Source organism: Myxine glutinosa, chromosome 6 (genome assembly GCF_964187855.1).
Source record: "Myxine glutinosa chromosome 6, kmMyxGlut1.1, whole genome shotgun sequence".
Taxonomy (NCBI): domain Eukaryota; kingdom Metazoa; phylum Chordata; class Myxini; order Myxiniformes; family Myxinidae; genus Myxine; species Myxine glutinosa.
This window is the reverse complement of record NC_136266.1, coordinates 22,692,256-22,714,847: the sequence shown is the minus strand read 5'-3', so window position 1 is coordinate 22,714,847 and position 22,592 is coordinate 22,692,256. Positions and strand designations below refer to the sequence as shown.

Sequence of the window (22,592 nt, the reverse complement as noted above, 5' to 3'; positions counted from 1 at the left end):
GTCGTTAAGTGAGGTTAAAGTTATGTTAGGTAGACCGAAAATGTGCCCTGGGAACGCATCCCCCCATTTTAACATTATGACTGTGGGAATATCTCATCTGCTTTTTTTCTAGTAGATCTAGTTTTTACTTTCTGGTTGACAGCACCTTCTTTCTTAAAAAAAATAAAAATAATAATAATTAGAACGACACTCTTCGACGTCACTAGGTCGACCGATATACCTCCGCCCACATTATTACATCATTATAGTACTTGTACCAAGTTTGATTTCAATCCATTTAGCTGTTCTCAAGTTATCACATTTTTACCGAACATGACCTCTGACCTTTGAACTCTTGACCCCAAAATTTAATCAGTTCATGTTTACATCATTATATATATCTGTACCAAGTTTGAATTAGATCACCTCAGCCGTTCTCACGATATAGACCGATTACAGACTTTAACCTTTGAGCTCTTTATTTTTATATATATATTTTTTGTACAGAAGATCGAGGTTCGTGTAAGAGCTAACACATTAAACATACATTAGCACATAAAATACAGAAAACAAACGGACACATAAAACTCTAAAGGGAGGGAAAGACAAGATGGGGAGAGAGAGGTAAGCACACAAGTACAACAGCAGAGAACAAATTCAAACCTCGACTCTGATTCTGCAACTGGACCAGATGGCATCAGCCCTCAGGTCCTAAAATCCTGCTCTGCCGCTCTATCTCACCCTCTCTCTGTTCTTTTCACCCTCTCTTTTGCTCAAGGTCATCTGCCAGCATCTTGGTAATCAGCAAACATTACCGCTTTACACAAAAAAGGTGCAAAAACAGATCCTTGCAACTACAGACCAATCAGCCTGCTCCCAATTATCAGTAAAGTCATGGAATCCATCATTGCTTCAGATATCAAATCCTTCCTCTTCTCCAATGGCTTGATCTCTGATCATCAATTTGCATTCAGATCAGGTCATTCTACTCTGGACATGTTGCTTCTGCTGTCTCAACAATGGATGGAGGTCCTCAATGCCAAACAGGAAATCAGAGCTGTCTCACTTGACATATCACGTGCCTTCGATACGGTCTGGCACCCAGCTCTGCTCACCAAACTCACCTCCTATGGTATTCAGGGAAATCTCCACTCATGGCTTGCGGATTTCCTCTCTGGTCGTAGGCAACGTGTGGCCCTGAATGGATTTCTCTCATCTTCCTTTCCTGTTCTGGCTGGAGTTCCCCAAGGTAGTGTTCTGGGCCCTGTGCTATTTCTGGTCTTCATCAATGACCTCTCCGACTCTCTGGAATATCCTCTCTATCTCTTTGCTGATGACTCCACTATCTGCCGCTCCATTCCTCATCCCTCAGATCGGCAGTCTGCAGCCTCCTCACTCTCTGCAGACCTGGACAAAATCACAGACTGGTCAAACAAGTGGAACATGTCTTTCAATCCTGACAAATCTCACACTCTTACAATGTCTCTCCGAAAGGACCGACTGGACAACCCTCCCATCTACTTTCTCAACAATCCTCTCCAAGAAGTTCTGTCGCTCAAGCTTTTGGGTCTCACTATCTGCCATGATCTTTCTTGGGAAAACCACATTTCCAAGCTGGCCTCCAAAGCCAGTCGCCGACTGGGCATCCTCCGTCGTGCGAAGTCCTTCCTTGGCACATCTGAGCTCCTCACCACATACAAGGCTTTCATCTGCAGCTCAATGGAATACTGTTCCCCCCTCTGGGCTGGTGCTCCTGCCTCACACCTTGCTCGGCTTCACGCTGTTGAGGCCAAAGCTTTCAGAATCATTGGAATCTCCTGCGATGTAGTCAATCTCCTGCGATGTAGTCAATCTCCTGCGATGTAGATCTCTCGCGAGATCTCGGAGACGGTGGGAGGGATTTTCGAAGCTCCACACGGTCTCCACGTTTTTCGAAGTTAAGTCTATTCACAATTGTATTTTGTCGAAACTGTATTTATCTTTCGGTGTGTGAAGTTATTGTGTGCAACTTTGGTTGTTTCACGGTGTTTATCTTTCATAAATTGATCGTCTGTTTGCCGTGTCGCGAGCAAGGCCTTTGCCGCGTCGCGAACGATTTGAAATCGAAGTTAAGTGATTGTTCCCATTTGTATTTTCGTTAAAACTGTATTTATTTATGGTGTTGTACGTATATTGTGTCCCGACGAAGATTTTTCGGTGCAAATCTTTCATACCTGTATTGAAAATCGTGTTAATTCGTGTCGTGTCTTGAGGCCTTGTACAGTGTGCACTGTACAACCTTGAGGCTTTGTTTTTCTCTCAGCGGTCCATCGTTTTGTGATCCAATAACTTTCGTTCTCTGTATTCCCAGTCTTTTCACCCATAGCCTACTTCCTTGTGTAAATCTCAACTCAAAAAAAAAACAAAAAAAAAAACAAACAAACATTTCCTTCTCTGTTCTCATTCGTTTATTCATTCTTATTCGTTCGTTCGTTCTTCGACCACGTGTTTCTCCCCCATTTCCCCAGATAGTTTTCACTCATTAACCTTCAATGTTTACACTTTCCCCTCAAGTTATGTATTCCGTCATATTTTATAACACCTTTTTCTTCTTCTTCTTTAAAAGGCTGCTTTCGACTTGCTCACCAAATCAATTCATCCCAAAAAAAATATCCATCTCCTATAGTGCCTTTTTTCTACATTCCCTAAACTCTCCTGCACTCCATCCTCCATCCAGCGTCCTTAAACGTATTTTTAACTCGAAGGTCACAAGAAACTCATTTTGCAATAAATGTTCGTTTCCCATAAATCGTACACTTTCAAAAATCCAATCTCACCCCTCCCCTCCAAATCTTCCCCATAACCCCTCCCCTCCAAATCTTCCCCATCACCCCTCCCCTCCAAATCTTCCCCATCACCCATCCCTTTCAAATCTCCCCCCTTGCCCCCTCCCTCCTAAACTACCCCCTCACCCCTCCCCGCCAAGACGCCCCCTCGCCCCTCCCCTCCTAGACTCCTGCCTCACCCCTCCCCTCCAAGTCTCCCCCATATCCCATCCCTTTCAAATCCCTCCCCTTGTCCCTTCCCTCCCAAACTCCCCCCTCACCCCTCCCCTTCAAATCTCCCCACCCTCATTGCTTCTCAATTTCCCCCCTCTCACTCCCCCTCCTCAAAGCGTCCTCCCCGCTTCTTCCCCCTTCAAACTCTCACCTCCATCTCCCCCAACCTTCTGCCTCGCTCTTCCCCCTCCTCAAATAACACCTCATTGTGGCTCACCCAATCACCATCAAACCTTTTGTCCGCCCCATCCTTCCCTTTCTCCGAGCTATTCTGAAATCTCTGACACACCTTCAACAGCTCTCCCTACCTCTTCCACCTCTTCCACATCTTGCCCTACCCCTCCTCCCCCCTGTTCTGTATCTGATGCTCCCCCTTCCTCTTCATTAACGGTATGGACCTCAAACATCCGGGGCCTTCGTTCAAATTTAACTGATCTCTCCATACAGGTTGCTTCTGTCAAACCAGACGTGATCTGCTTAACAGAAACTTTCCTCCTTTATGATGTCTCTGATTCCATAGTATCTCTCCCGGGCTACTCCCTCCTCCGGTATGATAGACCTGAGCCTCGTCCTGGAGGCGGGGTTGCTATCTTTATCAAAAACTCTCTTCCTCACTCGCCCTGCACTGCACTCTCTCCACCTCACCCCCAGGAATACCTCTGGCTACGGCTTCCCCTTCGCTCCCACCTATTGTTCATATGTGTGTTGTACCGTCCACCAAACAGTGATGACTCCATCTACATCTCGCTGTCTGATGATATGGATCAACTTCTATCTACTCATCCCAACTCTCTCTTCCTCATATGTGGTGATTTCAACTGTCATCATGCCAGTTGGCTGGGTGTGGGTACCTCTCTCACCAGCCATGGCTCCTCAGCAAAGGACTTCTGCGACTCACTGGGACTGACACAATCTGTCAATTTCCCGACCCGGATCTCAGTCAACGGAACATCTTCTCTTCTGGACTTGGTTATGACTAACTTCCCTGAAAATGTCTGCTGCTCTTCTTCTGCTCCGATCGGATCATCTGATCATGTCCTTGTTAAAGTGGACATCTCTCTGACCATCCTCAGGGAGCCTGCTCAGCGTCGACGAGTCTGGCATTTCACTCAGGCCAACTGGCACGGTCTTCAAGCAGCCATCAATCATCTGGACTGGTCTCCCATCTCTACCACCTCTGACATCAACTCATCCTGGGAATTCTTCCAAAGTAAATTGCTCTCTCTCATGCACAGATTTATCCCATCTCGTCTTCAGTTGTCATACCCTTCCTCCCGTCCATGGTACACGGAATCTTGTGGTGAGGCTGTTGCCCAGAAACAACTTGCCTTCGTCTCCTGGAAAGCAAATCCAACGGAAGGAAATCTCATTTCCTTTCACAAAGCCCGAAACAAGTGTGTGTCCACCCTCAGGAGAGCCAGGAAACAATATCTCTCCGTTCTCAAGACCGAACTCTCTTATCTGTCTCCCTCTTCCAAATCCTGGTGGCGTCTGGTCAAATCCGTTTCTGGTCTTTGTTCCCCCTCCATCCCCACCCTTACCTCAAACGGCTACACAGCTGACTCCGCACGTGAAAAAGCTGAATGCCTCAACTCTGTGTTTGCCTCTAAATCTTGTGTCCCAAACCCATCCCTCTCTGTACCCACCATACCCAGTCGTACCCTGCTGCTCCTGGACTCCGTGTCCTTTCCTCCTGACAAGGTGGAAAAGTTTCTGTCAACCCTCGACTCTGATTCTGCAACTGGACCCGACGGCATCAGCCCACGGGTCCTAAAATCCTGCTCTGCTGCTCTATCTCACCCTCTCTCTGTTCTCTTCACCCTCTCTTTTGCTCAAGGTCAACTGCCATCTGCTTGGAAATCAGCCAACATCACCGCTTTGCACAAAAAAGGTGCAAAAACAGATCCTAGCAACTACAGACCAATCAGCCTTCTCCCAATTATCAGCAAAGTCATGGAATCCATCATTGCTTCGGATATGAAATCTTTCCTCTTCTCCAATGGCTTGATCTCTGATCATCAATTTGGTTTCAGACCAGGTCACTCTACTCTGGACATGCTGCTTCTGCTGTCTCAACAATGGATGGAGGTCCTCAATGCCAAACAGGAAATTAGAGCCGTCTCCCTCGACATATCACGTGCCTTCGACACGGTCTGGCACCCCGCTCTGCTCACCAAACTCTCCTCCTTTGGTATCCATGGAAATCTCCACGCATGGCTGGTGGACTTCCTCTCTAGTCGTCGTCAACGTGTGGCCCTGAATGGGTTTCTCTCATCTCCTCTTCCTGTTCAGGCTGGAGTTCCCTAAGGCAGTGTTCTGGGCCCCGTGCTTTTTCTGGTCTTCATCAATGATATCTCTGACTCTCTCGAAAATCCTCTCTATCTCTTTGCTGATGACTCCACTCTCTGCCGCTCCATTCCTCTTCCCTCAGATCGGCAGTCTGCTGCCTCCTCACTCTCTGAAGACCTGGACAAAATCACAGACTGGTCAAACAAGTGGAACATGTCTTTCAATCCTGACAAATCTCACACTCTTACTATGTCTCTCCGAAAAGATCGACTGGACAACCCTCCCATCTACTTTCTCAACAATCCTCTCCAAGAAGTTCTGTCGCTCAAGATTTTGGGTCTCACTATCTGCCATGATCTTTCTTGGGAAAACCACATTTCCAAGCTGGCCTCCAAAGCCAGTCGCCGACTGGGCATCCTCCGTCGTGCGAAGTCCTTCCTCGGCACACCTGAGCTCCTCACCACATACAAGGCTTTCATCCGCAGCTCAATGGAATACTGTTCTCCCCTATGGGCAGGTGCTCCTGCCTCACACCTAGCTCGGCTTCACGCTGTTGAAGCCAAAGCTTTCAGAATTATTGGAATCTCCCGCGATGAAGCTATCTCTGAGGGCCTTTCACTCACTCACCGCAGGCAGGTAGGTGGTCTTTCTGTCTTCTACCGACTCCTCTCCGGCCTTGCACCCCCAGCTCTCTCTGTGCTCTGTCCCCCAAATATTCCTACAGGTCGCACAAGATCTGCCAGCAACCCTCTGATGGTTAAACTGCCGAAATCTCGGCTCTCTGCTCACCTTCACTCTTTCATTCCTCTTTTCTCCCGCCTCTGGAACAAACTCCCTCACTCCCTTCAATCCCACTCCTCCCTCCAGGTCTTTAAAACAGCTGTTCACCACCATCTCTTATCTTCCCCCATCCAAAACCTTGATCTTTTCTACCCCCGCTAATTCACCCCAGATCCACCTTGTTTGAAATTCCAACTTCTTTCCTGGAAGTCCTGGCAGTGTCCATATGTTTTATACCTCTCCCACCGCCCCCTTCCCATGCCCCCCCCCCCCAAAGCCCTCGCCCTCTCTCAGATCTCTCGATGTCTCCATGTCTCTCGGTCCCTGCTCTCAAATGTTGTGTTTGTGTCCTTCCCCCTCTCTCCACATCTTGTCTACCGCTCCCGATGTTATATGTTTTATGTGTCGGTTTGTCTTTCTGTGTGATTAATATTCGCTCTTTCACGAGCCTCGATCTTGTATACAAAAAAAAACAAAAAAAAAAAAAAAAAAAACTCCGAGGGCCTTTCACTCACTCACCGCAGGCAGGTTGGTGGTCTTTCTGTCTTCTACCGACTCCTCTCCGGCCTTGCTCCCCCAGCTCTCTCTGTGCTCTGTCCCCCCAATATTCCTAGGCTCTCTGCTCACCTTCACTCTTTCATTCCCCTTTTCTCCCACCTCTGGAACAAACTCCCCCACTCCCTTCAATCCCACTCCTCCCTCCAGGTCTTTAAAACAGCTGTTCACCACCATCTCTTATCTTCCCCCATCGAAAACCTTGACCTTTTCTACCCCCGGTAATTCACCCAGAGTCCTTGCAGTGTTCATATGTTTTATTCCTCTCCCACCTCCCCCCAAGTCCTCCCGATGTCCCTGCTCTCAAATGTTGTGTTTGTGTCCTTCCCCCTCTCTCCCCATCTTGTCTGCCGCTCCCCTTGTTTTTTGTGTTTTGTGTGTCGGTTTGTCTTTTTGTGTGATTAATGTTAGCTCTATCACGAGCCTCGATCTTGTATACAAAAAACAAAACAAAAAAAACACAAGGACATCGGGAGATCTGTGGAAGGGAGAGGGCTATGGGGGGGGGGGGGGGTGGGGGTTGGGAAAGGGTACACGATGAAAACAAATTGACACTACTAAGAATTTCAGGAATGAAGTCAGAGATTGAAAGAGGTGGATTTGGGGTGTATTAACAGGGGTAGAAAAGATCAAGGTTTTGGATGGGGGAAGATAACAGATGGTGGTGAACAGCTGTTTTAAAGACCTGGAGGGAGGAGTGAGATTTAAGAGAGTGGGATTTAAGGATTGAATACTTCAGATGTTCTCTTGACCCCAAAATCTAATCAGTTCATCTTTACATCATTATACATATATCTGTACCAAGTTTGAATAAGATCACTTCAGCCGTTCTCAAGTTATAGACATATTACAGACTTTTACCTTTGACCTCTTGACCCCAAAATCAAATCAGTTCATCTTTACATCATTCGACATAATTGCACCAAATTTGGTCAGAATCCCATCACTTGTTCACAAGTTATCGCGGCACAGGATTTTTACCAAACATGACCTCTGAGGTTTGGCCTTTGACCTCGTGACCTCAAAATCGAATCAATTCATCATTACCTCATTATACATACCTGCACCAAGTTTGATTAAGATCCCTTCAGTCGTTCTCAAGTTATCGTGGTAACGAAAATCTATCACGGACTGACAGACGGATGGACCGTTGGACGGACAGCCGGACGGACAACCTGAAAACATAATACCTCTGGCAACTTCGTTGATGGAGGTATTTAAAAAATATATGTATATGTACAGTTATGGCCAAAAATATTGGCACCCTTGCACTCTCTTCAAATAATGCACAATTTCTTCCAGAAAATTGTTGAAATTAAAAAATCTCTTGGTATCCACATATGTATTTCTTTGGTTTGCAGTGTAACAAAACAAAAAAAGCTGAAAAAATGGTAGGAGCCCACAGCTGAGAGAGAGTCATAAGAAAAGAAAACCCGACTGGAGTTTGTCAAAACATACCCGAACAAGCCAAAATCCTTCTGGGAGAATGTCCAGTGGACAGATAAGACCAAATTAGAGCTTTTTGGTAAAGCACATCATCTCTATGTTTACAGAAAACAAAATGAAGCCTTCAAAGAAAAGACCACCTTCCCTACAGTCAAACATGGAGGAGGTTCAGTGTTATTTTGGGGTTGCTGTGCTGCCTCTGGCACTGGTTACGTTGAATGTGTGCATGGCATCATGAAATCAGGAGATTACCAAGACATTTTTGGAGCGCAATGTTCAACCCAATGTCAGAAAGCTGGGTCTCTGTCAAAGGTCATGGGTCTTGCAGCAGGACAATGACCCCAAACACACTTCAACAAGCACCCAGGAATGGATCAAGGCCAAACACTGGACTGTTCTGAAGTGGCCAGCAATGGGTCCAGATCTAAATCCCATTGAACACCTGTGGGGAGATCTTAAAACAGCAGTTGGGAGATCTGAAAACAGCAGATGAGAGAAAGCACCCTTCAAATCTGGGAGAACTGGAGCAGTTTGCACAAGAAAAGTGGATCAAACTGCCAGTAGAGAGGTGGAGGAAGCTCATTCATGGCTATAGGAAGCACTTCACTGCAGTTATTTTGTCCAAAGGTGGTGCTACCAAATATGAAGTCTCGGGTGTCAATAATTTTGTCAATGCCATTTCTTTTTATTTTCTGATTTAAAAGGATATATTAAGTTCTGAATCAAAAACAATGGTTCTGTAATATTAACAGTGAAATAAAGAATTGTGGAGACCAAATACTTTTGTGAATTTCAACTTATTTTTAGAAAAAATTGTGAGTTATTTGAAAGAAGTGCAAGGATGCCAATATTTTTGGCCACAACTGTATATACTGTGTGTATTTTTTCAATGTAATAATCAATTTAGTAGCCTAAACTGCATTTACAGAAGGTATAACATGGTTGTGAAAGGCAAGGTAAGGGATATTTGGCCCAACATTCTTCTCATATCTACATCCCAGCATTTCCCTCTCCACGGAGTACAAACAACACAGCTAACCCCAGGCAGGGCCTTTGGCCAGGATACCAGCACACAGCGATCTACTCTTTTTGAAACGCACCACGGGATCTCCAACATATACAAATGAAATGGAGACAACACTAAGAACACCCTGATTTATGTCCTCTTTGGAAGGGCACATATTCCACAAATGCTAGAACTTATCGCTAAACCTTTAAACTTTAAAGCATTTGAGTCAAATGAATTCAGGGACGCAGTATATTCACTCATCTCTCCCCTTCTCCTCCAAATCCACCAACGCTGCTCTAAGGATTATATTGTTGTTTAATTTTACATCGTCTGGAGATAGGCCTTTGTTCGTGTTTTCTTTGAAGCCAGTCTTACCAGGTGGCTTTCTTGCTCCAGATCCCTTAAATCCCTTAACATTTAAATGATGACGAACAAACAAACAACAGGCTTGAATAACAAATCACAAATGTAACGTGTTCGTAAGGGTGGTGTAAAAGCCACTGCGTAAAACGGCAGTAAAACCCAGAATTAATTTATTTATACGACTTTTACAATCTTTATTTTATTTTAATTAAATTATATACTTTCAGATCACTGTTGGACATAAATCACCTTCTTAATACATACATACATCTGATAATATATGTGTTATATACCACCCCAATAGGGCGGTGTATAACACATTAACACTGCTTCAATAGCGCTAAACTTCTGGATTTTTAAACGAATTAAAAAATCATTATTTTATTAAAATTCAAGTATATACTTGAACATTGTATGGGTTATCGTGTTATATGAACTCTCTTGTTGTCTACCGAACCTCCAACAAGGTCAAAGAGAGGGGATGGGAGGGACATCAAAATGAGCTCTGTCCGACCGATCATCTGTCCATGTATTTTTGTGTACCGTACGCGATATTTCAAAAACTGTAGAACAATTAGTTTTCATATTGCAAATATCTATTCCTCATGACATTATCTCAACCTGATTATATCACGGCGGAGATTGGCTGAAATATGTTGCCATGGGAAGCATTTCAGTAAATTGCCTTGTGTACACTGCACTGCATTTCAAAAACCATTTAAGATTTACCTTTCGTATCACACAAACCTATTCCTCATATCACTCAAAAGGCGGTGGCCCAGAGTATCAGCTCCTTGTTACCCTCGCCAGAGGAGAGGGTATTGCATTTGAGTCCGTTTGTCTGCCCGTCTGTTTGTCTACCTGTCTGTCTGTCTGTTTTTTTTGGGGGGGGGGGGGGGTGGGGGGGGGGTTTGTATACAAGATCAAGGCTCATGTAAGAACTGGCACATTAAACACAAAAAACATAAACTGACACATAAAACAATAAAGGTAGGGGGAGACAAGATGGGGGGGAGAGAGGGAATCACACAAGCACAACAGTAGAGAACAGGGACATCGGGAGTTATGTGGAAAGGGGGGAGGGCGGGAGGGAAGGGGTACACGGTATAAAGCAAATTGACAATAAAGCAAATTGACACGACAATGAATTTCAGGAATGAAGTCGGAGATTGAAGGATGTGGATTTGGGTTGTTTTAACGGGGGCAGAAAAGATCAAGGTTTTGGATTGGAGAAGATAAGAGATGGTGGTGAACAGCTGTCTTAAAGACCTGAAGGGAGGAGAAGGATTGAATAGAGCATGGGAGTTTGTTCCAAAGGCGGGAAAAAATAGGAATAAAAGAGTGAAGGTGAATAGAGCGTCTTGATTTTGGCATGTTCACAATAAGAAGGTTGCTGGCAGTTCATGTGCGTCCTGCCGGAATATTTCGGGGACACAGCACAGCCAGAGCTGGGGGAGAGAGGAGTCGGTAGAAGACAGAAAGACCATCAACCTGCCTGCGGTGAGAGAGTGAAAAATGAGATTGAGGTCAGAGCCTTGTGCAGGCCAGTAAAGTTCTTCCACACCGATCTCGACAAACCATTATGGACCTCGCTTTGTGCAAGGGGGCAATGTCATGCTGAAACAGGAAAGGGCCTTCCCCAAACTGTTGCCACAAAGTTGGAAGCACACAATCGTCTAGAATGTCATTGTATGCTGTAGCGTTAAGATTTCCCTTCACTGGAACTAAGGGGCCTAGCCCGAATCATGAAAAACAGCCCCAGACCATTATTCCTCCTCCACCAAACTTTACAGTTGGCACTAGGTATTTTGTCAGGTAGCGTTCTCCTGGCATCCGCGAAACCCAGATTCGTCCGTCTGACTGCCAGATGGTGAAGCGTGATTAATCACTCCAGAGAACACGTTTCCACTGCTCCAGAGTCAAATGGCGGTAAGCTTTACACTACTCCAGCCGACGCTTGCCAATGCGCATGGTGATCTTAGGCTTGTGTGCAGTTGCTCGGCCATGGAAACCCATTTAATGAAGTTCCCGACGAACAGTTGTTTTGCTGACGCTGCTTCCAGAGGCAGTTTGGAACTCTGCAATGAGTGTTGCAACCGAGGACAGGCGATATTTACGTGCTGCAAGCTTCAGCACTCGGCGGTCCCATTCTATGAGCTTGTATGGCCTACCACTTCATGACTGAGCTGTTGTTGCTCCTAGACATTTCCACTTCAATCACAGCACTTACAGTTGACCGGGAGAGTTCTAGCAGGGTAGAAATTTAACGATCTGACTTGTTGGAAATGTGGCATCCTATGACGGTGCCATGTTGAAAGTCACTGAGCTCTTCAGTACGGCCCAAAATCGGCCCATTCTCCTGCCAATATTTGTCTATGTCTATGGCTGTATGCTTTATTATATATACCTGTCAACAATGGGTGTGGCTGAAACAGCCGAATCCGCTAATTAGAAGGGGTGTCCGCATACTTTTGGGCATGTAGTGTATGTATGTATGTACGTATGTATGTATGCATGTGTATGTATGAATGTGTGTATGTATGTATGTATGTATGTATGTATGTATATGCATGTGTGCATGTATGTATGTATGTATGTGTGTATGCATGTATGTATGTATGTATCTGTGTATGTGTGTATGTATGTACGTATGTATGTGTGTATGTATGTGTGTGTGTATGCATGTACGTATGTATGTATGTGTGTATGCATGTATGTATGTGTGTATGCATGTACGTATGTATGTATGTGTATGCATGTATGTATGTATGTATGTATGTGTGTATGCATGTATGTATGTACGTATGTATGTATGCGTGTGCATGTATGAATGTGTGTATGTATGTATGTGTGTGTGTGTGTGTGTGTGTATGTATGTGTGTATGCATGTATGCATGTACGTATGTATGTATGTATGTATGTATGTTTGTGTATGTATGTATGTATGTATGTATGCATGCATGTATGTATGTATGTATGTATGTATGTATGTATGTATGTATGCATGTATGCATTAAACAGTTCTTTATTCAGGTATACAAGGGAATAAGTTATTACGTCAAGAAGGATGCAATCGAGTATTATCATATTGCATTTTCACACCCTAACATTTTAATTTGCATCATTATTTGGTTTGTCAAACTTCTAGCCTTTTGTTCAGCTCTTTTGCGAACCTCTAAATCTGCATATAAATAAAATATGCTACATTACCTTCTGGCATACAATTTGGTCATCGATGCAGTTAAGATATGTATCACAATGAAATTAAGTTCAAAAACATACGATCACCATACCTTCCTTTAATGTGCCATTTTGTTAATTGGTTCTGAAATATGCATGATTGCATGCTTGTCCATATATAGTTTGCATTAACAATTTTGTTTCAACAAACATGATGTGGATTTAAATTAACACTTTGCTGGCAAAATAATCAGAGTGTGCGAATTGTATTCAAAATTAAGGTGATCAAACCAGATGTGCAGGCCGAAGATGGAGTCATACAGATACCTTATTGATCATGATAGTGATATAAAACAGGAGATAGGATCATGATATATAACGGAAACATAGATCATGATATTTAATTCGGCTTCAGTATGAACTTGAGGTGGAAATAAATAATCGGAGTTGAATAGAAAATCTGAGCCATTTCCCCACTTGTATTGATTTATAAAAAAGATCCATGAGCCCAGAGGCAAAACTAATAAAATATGGAAAATGATGTCATAAGGAGGTTAAATATAAGCCTTTTTTAAAGTTTTCTGATTTACTCTCATTACCTCATAACTATTGTTCATATTTGCAAAATCTCACATCCCACCTCTTTGGTAGATGCAATGAAATTGCACCAGTCATGTTTTTTAAACATTTTTTTGCAACATCCATGTGAGGATCATCTCTGATTTCCAGTCTAACTTTTCTGTTAGAGTTCAGTTTTCCAGTCTAGCACCCTTTCTGATTTCCAGCTGTTTGCAAGATAATCTGTTATATTTATTTCGATATATACAGTATATATATGTATATGTATATGTGTGTGTGTATATATATAATATATATTAGCCTGGTGTTGGCTTAGCGGTTAGGGTGCCGGCTTGGGATCCTAGGAACCTGGGTTCGAATCCCAGGCGCTCGCTGAATTAATGCCAGGGGGGTTGATTCAGCCTGTCATCCTTCCGAGGTCGGCAAATTGAGTACCAATTTGCTGGGATGAATGACCACGGTGTGTATCCTGATTTAAAATAGGTACACCGTATCCCTGCGCATCGTAAGAGGCGACCAAGGGTTGGCGTCAGGAAGGGCATCCGGCCATAAAAACATTGCGTCAAACAGGGAACCATGATTGTCATGGGGCCCGCAAGGCTAACCCCCGCTCTAGCGGGGAAAATGGCCTTAAAACGATCATTCATTCATTCATTCATATACTCTACCGGTCAAAAGTTTTAGAACGCCTCAAATTTTTCCAATTTTTATTGAAATTTAAGCAATTCAAGTCCAGTGAATAACCTGAAATAGAATAAAGGTAAGCAGTAAACTGCCCGAGGCGAAACAAAAGTTTAGGTTAGCAAAAACGGGGAAAATAATGTAAATTACACAGTTATATTGTAAAAAAGGCCTTCTTCAGGGAACAAGTAATGGGTCAACAACTTACAGCTGTTCTGCAGCAATGTGAGTAAATTAAGCCTTGAAAGTTGATGCAGACAATTCCTACAGGTGTCTCAACCTCTGCTGATTACTTGATTACAAACCCCCTGTCTGTATAAAAGCAGTATTGGAACAGACTGTTATTACACCCTCTGAAGGATTATTTGGACAACTGGAGGAAACTCTGACAGGAAGAGGGCTGGCAGACCCAAAGCCACAACAGAATCAGAAGACAAGTTTCTGAGAGTCAACACTTGCGTGATAGACGGCTCACAGGACAACAGCTTCAAGCACAGTTCAACACTGGTCGAAGTAAGCAAGTCTCAGTTTCAACTGTGAAGAGAAGACTTCGAGCTGCAGGTTTGACAGATGGCAGGAAGAAAGCCATTGCAAAGATGGCAAAATAAGAAAAAGAGGCTTGCCTGGGCCATGAAGCACTGCCAGTGGACGACTGAAGAATGGAAGAAGGTCTTAAAGGCCAATGAATCAAAATTTGAAATCTTTGGTTCATCATGCAGGGTTTTTGTACGCCGTCGAGTAGGCGAAAGGATGGTTCTGCAGTGTGACACCAACTGTCAAACATGGAGGAGGAAGCGTGATGGTCTGGGGCTCTTTTGCTGGATCCAGAGTTGGCGACTTGCACAGAGTGACTGGCACCCTGAACCAAAAGGGCTACCACAGCATTTTGCAGCGCCATGGAATACCCTCTGGTATACGCCGAGTTGGTCAGGGGTTCATCCTCCAGCAAGATAATGACCCTCAACACACCTCCAGGCGATGTCAAAACTACCTTCGAGGAAAAGAACAAGACGGTAGGCTTCAAATCATGGAATGGCCAGCACAGTCTCCAGACTTAAACCCCATCGAGCTGGTTTGGGATGAACTGGACAGAAGGGTGAAAGCAAATCAACCGACAAGTGCAACACATTTGTGGGAACTTCTGCAACAGTGTTGGGAAGAACTTCCCGAACAATATTTGATTTCCATTGTAGAAAGAAGGTAGCCTGGTGTTGGCTTAGCGGTTAGGGTGCCGGCTTGGGATCCTAGGATCCTGGGTTCGAATCCCGATCGATCGCTGAATTAACGCCAGGAGGGTTGACTCAGCCAGTCATCCTTCCGAGGTCGGCAAATTGAGTACCAGCTTGCTGGGATGAATGATCCTGGTGTGTACCCCGGTTTAGAATAGGTACACCATATCCCTGCGCATCGTAAGAGGCGACCAAGGGTTGGCGTCAGGAAGGGCATCCGGCCATAAAAACATTGCCTCAAACAGGGAACCATGATTGTCATGGGGCCCGCAAGGCTAACCCCCGCTCCAGCGGGGAAAATGGCCTTAAAACGATCATTCATTCATTCATTTCATTGTAGAAAGAAGGCCACGAGTGTGTTCGGTGGTTATATCTGCAAAAGGTGGCGACTTTGCCGAGTCAAAAATTTAAATTAAATTTTGTTAAACAAAATGATTCTATGATTTCTTTTTTCATCTCCAATTGTTTATTTGTTCTATGCTTAATTTCAGAGTACATTGGGACAATAAACTGCGTAAATTTCAATAAAAACTGGAAAAATTGAGGTGTTCTAAAACTTTTGACCGGTAGTGTATATATATATTGAACCCCCCTAATTTGAAAAGGCAGCAAGGCACAGTCATTTGCCAAACAAACATTGTCTCTGCCCTGCTGATCACCAGTTAGGAGGTTTCAGGCAGAAAATGGTAAATTAAACCAAAGGAGCACACTGACCCAAGATGTGACATGACACTGACGTCATGCAAATAAATTATGCCCAGACATCACCTCCAAACAAGGATGGCGTCCATGTGGTACTCGGGTTTTTGATAACTGAGATTTATGCCCTCATGGTCGCAAATACATACTGCATGTATGTATGTGTGTGTGTGTGTGTGTGTGTGTGTGTGTGTGTGTGTGTGTGTGTGTGTGTATGTATATATATATGCTGTATATGTATATCTGGAAAGGTCGTTATCTGATCAAGGATAATATGAAATATTCTCAATCTATTAAATTCTATTTTGATCATGCTGCTCTTCAAGCTCAAAACAAAAACTTTTTGTTCTCAAAAAAAGACAATCACCATATCAAAATAACACAAGATAGGGTATTGTTGTTTGGTGATACTTGAAAGATTGTTGCATGCATGAGGTCTGATTCAAAAGAACATCAAGAAAGGCTTCCAGTGGACCAGTGCGTTCGGCGTAACTCCATATATACACGCTCAGAAAATAGTTGGCAGGCACAACAAATGCAGAACATTCCAGATGGTGTCACGCAAGCACGCGAGCTTTAAAAACACAACAGTGCACCAAGCACTCTGACCCATGCTGGAAGGCATGCAGATTCGTTATTGATCAAATATGGTGATCCCGAAGCACCCCAACACATTGCAGTTCCAGGGTTATGAAAGGCATCAAAATGTCAGACACAACACAACAACAACAGGCATTTTAAGGCCATTTCCCATGCTAGAGCAGGGGTTAACCATCAAAATGTCAGAGAAAGCGAGGTTATATAATACTACATGAAAGGTCAATTGACAATTCCAGGACTAATACACGATTATTTTTTTTGGTCAATATAAGCACCGCACGACAAAAGTTTAGAAGCAAAAGAAGAATTTGGAAGAGAATGTAAAATATCAAATGTTACAAAAAATTTATAAAAATACTCAGATATTAGAACAAAATATTGAAACATGCTCAACATAATGATACTCCAAAAAAAACTTCACAACACCACCTATGGTCTCAAAACGTGCTGCTCGGATAGCGTATAGGTATGCGAACTCACCTGTGAACTGTCGAGACTGGGTTTGCAATCCCAGCCTAGATATAAACCATCATCCTGACGTTTGGCATGACGAGAAATTGGGCAATGTGTGTGACATCCCGCAGATGGACGTCCATGGACGTTAAACTGGGCATCACATCTGCCATCATGAGTCAATGGGAGTTAAAAATCCCAGGGAGTGCTTTGAAAAGAGTAGGCGAGCCATCTACTCTGAACAGATTACAACTTCCTACTCCAACCTACAGGGGACACTGCATCAGGGCCGCAGCTACCCACAGTCATGTGCTGCGCATGAAAAAAAGAAACGTCTCAAAACATTGAGGGCACAAGTTAGGGCGAAACCTGAGCTGTCATCTGATTAGACAATACAGGAAATAGACCAATCCCATATTGTCACCGGTAGTGAAAGTGTCAAGGCAGCAGTAATGTTGGCACAAAGCTTAAATACACACATAATATTAACCGGTTTGCATTCCCCAAGCAGTTTTTGTGCACACTTCCATTTGCGCTTAAACAGAAAGGAAGTAAAAGAGTAACATCTAAAATTGGCGACCAACCTAAGTGGGTGCTTCAGGTTTGACCTGGATTACACGCCGTACATTATCTACTCTGCCATTTTCCAGGTCAAATTAAGTTGAACCACCCATGTAATGAGTTAACCAGCAAGAAGGTAGGAATCGGCAAATTACAGCCCCTAAAATTACACAACAGCTGAATGTCAGCGAGAGGATTGCAATGTCTCCCTGTTCAGAAAACAAAGGAAAAGCCAAACAAATGATGCTACAAAATAAAGGGAATAATGGGAATAGGTCAACAAGTCTTGTTATTTGGTAACGAGTGTATTTTGAAAAAGGAATTTTTTTGAATTCCTACACTATGGAGGGCAGTTGCGTAAGCCCTTGGGTGGTTATTTTGAAAGCAAGAACTGTTTGAACCGCACTTGGTGGCATAATGGCAGCAGCATCTGCTCCGAGTCTGGGAGGTCGACGGTTCGAATCGAACCTGACTCCGGCCGAGTCGTACAAAATAATTTTCAAAAAGTACGTGGTGCGGCCTCGCTCGATGCTCAGCCTTTAAAAGGATTTAGCAACCATTGCAACTGGTGTTGGCTTAGCGGTTAGGGTGCCAGGTTGGGATCCGAGGATCCTGGGTTCGAATCCTGGTCGATCGCTGAATTAACGCCAGGAGGGTTGACTCAGCCTGTCATCCTTCTGAGGTCGGCAAATTGAGTACCAGTTCACTGGTAATTCCCTGTGTGTCGCAAGAGGTGACCAACAGGGTTGGCGGCAGGAAGAGCATCCGGCCATAAAATATTACTTCAAAAAGGGGATAACGGTGCCCGAAAAAGGCCAACCCCTGCTCTGCCGGGGAAAATGGCCTCTAAAGGTGGTTCAACCATTGTACCAGCGGACAAGGTGAGAAATGGAAAACTATTTCTCACATCTGATATCCAAAACCTTGATCTTTTCATTAATCCACCCCAAACCCACCTACTCCAAACTCCATTTTCTTTCCTGAAAGTCCTAGTAGGGTCAATCTTGTTTATCCCATGTACCCCGCCCCAGCCCTCTCTGTTCCAGAGTTCTCCCAATGTCCCTGTTCTCTACTGTTATTGTGCTTCCCTCTCTCTCCCCCTCTCGTCTCCCGCTCCCTTTATTATATGTTGTATGTTTTAGCTCTTACACGAGCCTCGACTTGAAAAACAAACAAACACCCAGCTCTAAAGTAGGAAGATGGATGTCAATCCATATCAGTCCATCCTAGCACATCAGGGTCATAAGGTTGAGACGGGTGGTTTTCCCACAAAACAGGCATTTCACCAAGGTCCTCATCCAGTTAACAGAGTTAGCAACAGAATACCAAAAAATAGCTTCTATTGCTCGCAAGAGCCGAACAGCTTGACTCAAGAGAATATGCATGTGCTGGCTTGACAGGTTAAAGAAACATGTCACAGTGGTCGGCGAAGTGTCGGAACGAATGGGGCAAACAGTGTGGTTTTCCCATGATGAAAACAGCCGTATCGCATTGCAACACCGGACGCCATTTCCAGGCGAGCCCCGGGAAGCCACAATATATGCATGCTGAAAAAAAAACCAAAACAAAAAGACACCAGTTCCACCTCTTAAACAAAATGCAGTCTTTCTTTGGGTCTGCGTGCACATGTCTTGCTCATTTTGCTTGGCTCTGTCATTTTCAAGCATCACATCCAACAAGAGAAACTACCGTAGCTTTTGCGTGGCTTGCAGAGATTCTCATCTGGCTATAACGTGCAGAAAGGAGCAATTTGGCCTCATTATCCAAAGGTAAACCAACAGGAGTTAAAATATATCAGGTTTCTCGCAAGACACCTGCCAGTCACCTTTTATCCCTGTTGTGCAAAAGCAATGGAATCTTCCATGTTGTGATGGCTCCCATGGATGTGGAATCTCCTCTCTCTGTAGATATAATATGACTGCTACGTGTCAAATGTGATACGCGTGTGTTGTAAACGAAGGATGCGTGCTGTGTCTTTGTCACAAGCATTAGAGCAGAAGGAAACAAATGGCCTCAAAATTCCAAAAAAATCCAAAGTTCTCCGACAATATAATGCCATCGCTTTGCCAGACTTACCATTTATGGTGTCACCATGACAGTCTCTAATGCCATCCGGACTGACACATATTGGTGGCTCCACATTTCCGGCGAACTTTTCTGGATTGTAACCATCTGATCCATCTATGAACTGAACACCACTTAGTGCAGGTGGCAAATCCCCAAAGTCCTTACGGCCAAGAAGTCCACCAAAAAACTTCCGCAGACCTCGTTGCTCCTCTCCTGCTGGAAGAAGACCCTCCATTGCCCGACTGCGATCAAAGGAGGCATATTTGAAAGCATTGCGAGTCTGTGACACCTGTCCACGTGACGAAAGTCCATGGTGAAGCCGCTGGTAACCCACATCGTCACCTTTGCTTAGCATCTCACCCACGTCCACTGTCCTGCGCTTGTCGCGTCGTGCAGGATTCACCTCATCACGTTCGTAGACTCGTTTCCCCCTTGGTCTATCTTGGCTGCCCGTCTGGTTTAGCCCTGTGTTATCACGATGGCTGAGCAGACGAAAGCTGAAGCTTTTCTTTGGTCGACCGATAGTGGTTTTGGTTGTAAGCTTTCCCTCAACATTTGGTGCTGGGCTGCTATATAAGCCGAGTGGTGGACTCATGTGAAGATCAGATGCAGAGGGCATTGTGGAGCCATGGGCCTCCACTTCTCTGACTTGAAGCCCTTTCCTTCTATCAGGCAAATGCATTACCTGGCTTCCTGGTCTGGTCTGGCTCACCATTACTGATTGCAACATTCTCGACTTATTGCTCTGAGATGCAACTTCCGGCAGTGTAACCACCTCACTTTCCTCAGCCATGCTTGAGCGCACATCCCTATCATGCATGATCTTTAATCGAGGAATATGTAGAACATCTTGAACTAAGCCATCTTTTACCTTTACACTGCCCATGGTGTTTCTTTGTGGATCTGCGGCTGTTGATCCGAAAGGTGTAAATCCTAACACTTCTGATTCATTATCTCGATGCTTTTTTGCATAGTTGCATTTGACAAAGTCACATTGGACAGGTGAACACACACTCTTCATCTGGTTCACTCCTCTGCCTGAAGTTGAGGAGCTATCAAAGTTCTCGACATCGACTTTTTCCTCTACAGATACAACATTCCGTCCACCAGAACAACTTAGCTTATCTTTCCTTACAAAATCACTTTTGATGGTATCACGAGAGCATTCCGCTGCAAACCGTCCTTCTCGATATCTGAAGCGGGTAGAACCAGCAGAGCACTGCCGCAGACTATTACATTGTGAATCTTCATACGTCCCGGATTCCTTGCAGTGGTCACGGGTCGAATGAAAGGAATCGGGAGAAATAGATTCGCAAACACCTGTGGCTTTCTGAGACTTATCACTTGAAAGGATTCTTTGCATTTCAACAAATGAGTTACCGTTTGAACGCTCCATTTCCCTGCCAGCATGCCCTGGCTTACCTCTGGTTTCACATTCCATACTTTTGGAACTCTCATTTTTGGACATTTTTTCATCATTACAACTTGCTTTTGTGAGACCAGTGTGCATTGCGGAATCCTGGGCCAAGGACAATAACTTCAGATCGCACAAATGCATGTCATCGAAACATCGGCAATTTCTTGTCTCCGCTTTAGCTGCGTTTGAAGGAGTGCTTCTACCGCAGTTACCTGAATCTGGAATGACGTATGCACTGCTGCAGGTGCACTTAACACCCTCTCTTAGACAATTGCAGATTTCACGAGAAGCACAATCGGCATTAATTGCAGACATCTCTCCGGAGGGCATCGTCCTGCACCGTCGTGCTCTTTCGCTTTCAAGCAAGCCTTTGTCTTGTACTGTGCTAAGCAGACACGTTTTGGCTGCACACGCTAATGTCCCCAGTGGGGTTTCAGCCCCTTCACCATTTGAGGAGGGCACGTCGTTTCCATGAGCACGAGGAGATCCGTCCTCAAGGACGGGCATTCTCATACCTTCAGCCGAAATTTCTGTCGCGATGACATCTCCACGTGTAACAGTTGCTCTTGAGCTCTTCGTCATTCCTTGTGGGAGTGTTCTGGAGCCATCCTCGAATACACTGATTCTTGCTCCTCCAAATCTTTCGCAAATGGAACACATTCTAGGAGTGAGTGACGGCTGTCCGTTACATAATTCGGTAGTTTCCCTGTTTTGATCTCGATGGTCTTGTGAAGTGTCATTTGCATCCTCCCATTCCCAAGACCCTGCTCCATCTGCCGAATGTCTTTTTACGAGAGTCAGGAAGATGTGGTAAACGGTCTTCCTCCGTGTCACGGCTCCCGAGCATGCGTCCGGTCCTTTCTCAGAGCACTTGAAGAGACCTGAGGAAGAATCCAAAGGCTTTGTGTCACAACGTAAAGCTAAAGAAGCCTCCATGACTATCCAGATGCCTCACTTTGAAAGCCTCACAGGTGTAGTCTGTACCTGTGTTGGCAAAATTCACCGGTGGCGCCCACAGTGTCGGACATGAACACCCTTGAAGCTTCATCACTACGTCCACGTGTTACAACCCATCCGATACGTGTCGCAATACATTTGAAGATGAAGTCCTCGGGTATTGCATCTCGATGACCCCAATGGAACCAGAAGGACATTTGTATTGTCCGAGATGCACAAATCTGGCAGATTCGGTTACAAACTCACAGCTGGACGCTCCACTTGGCGAGATGGCAAATGATAATCCGAATTCGTCATTTACTCCGACTCGATGAAGGTGTCCAACGTCAACATCGTCTTGCAACACAAACGTTCTTCAATCTCTGCAGCGCAGGAGAATTGCAAGATGTTGCAAAAACCTTGAGAATGTCCAGATGTCACCATCCGCAGCTTTGCGTGCAACGTGTTGTCGTTACCAGTCAATGTTCCGCTGCCAGAATCAAAGACGCACAATAAACTTGACCAGAAGGAGAGTCTTGCCTGGAGGATCGTTGTTCTGTCCGTGTGACGCCGGGCAAAGTGGCTGCAAGATCGCGACATCGACTCCTCCAGCAGTGAGCAGCCGAGAGATTGCCGGAGGGATGCAATAAGCGAACCGGATCCACCAAGCAGGAGCCGGATCGATCAGGAATAATGAATTTTGTTCGGCATGGATCTCCTGCATATTGCTG

General features: G+C 44.6%; 1 protein-coding gene across 7 annotated transcripts in view; it reads right to left on the bottom strand.

Annotated features, from left to right (window-relative positions):
• The window catches only part of LOC137429645 (arf-GAP with GTPase, ANK repeat and PH domain-containing protein 1), a 644,187-nt gene that overhangs the window by 395,622 nt on the left and 225,973 nt on the right, over window positions 1-22,592 (bottom strand). For 2 of the 7 annotated variants that reach the window (XM_068119743.2, XM_068119744.2), the window contains exon 1: window positions 19,518-22,579. The exons of 3 other annotated variants lie outside the window; for them this stretch is intronic. In XM_068119743.2, coding sequence (XP_067975844.2) covers window positions 19,518-21,861 — 2,344 coding nt within the window. In that variant the 5' untranslated portion in view covers window positions 21,862-22,579. Of the gene's footprint in view, window positions 1-19,517; window positions 22,580-22,592 lie in introns of those variants that run through there. 2 more of the 7 variants (XM_068119745.2, XM_068119746.2) reach the window with 1 other exon arrangement.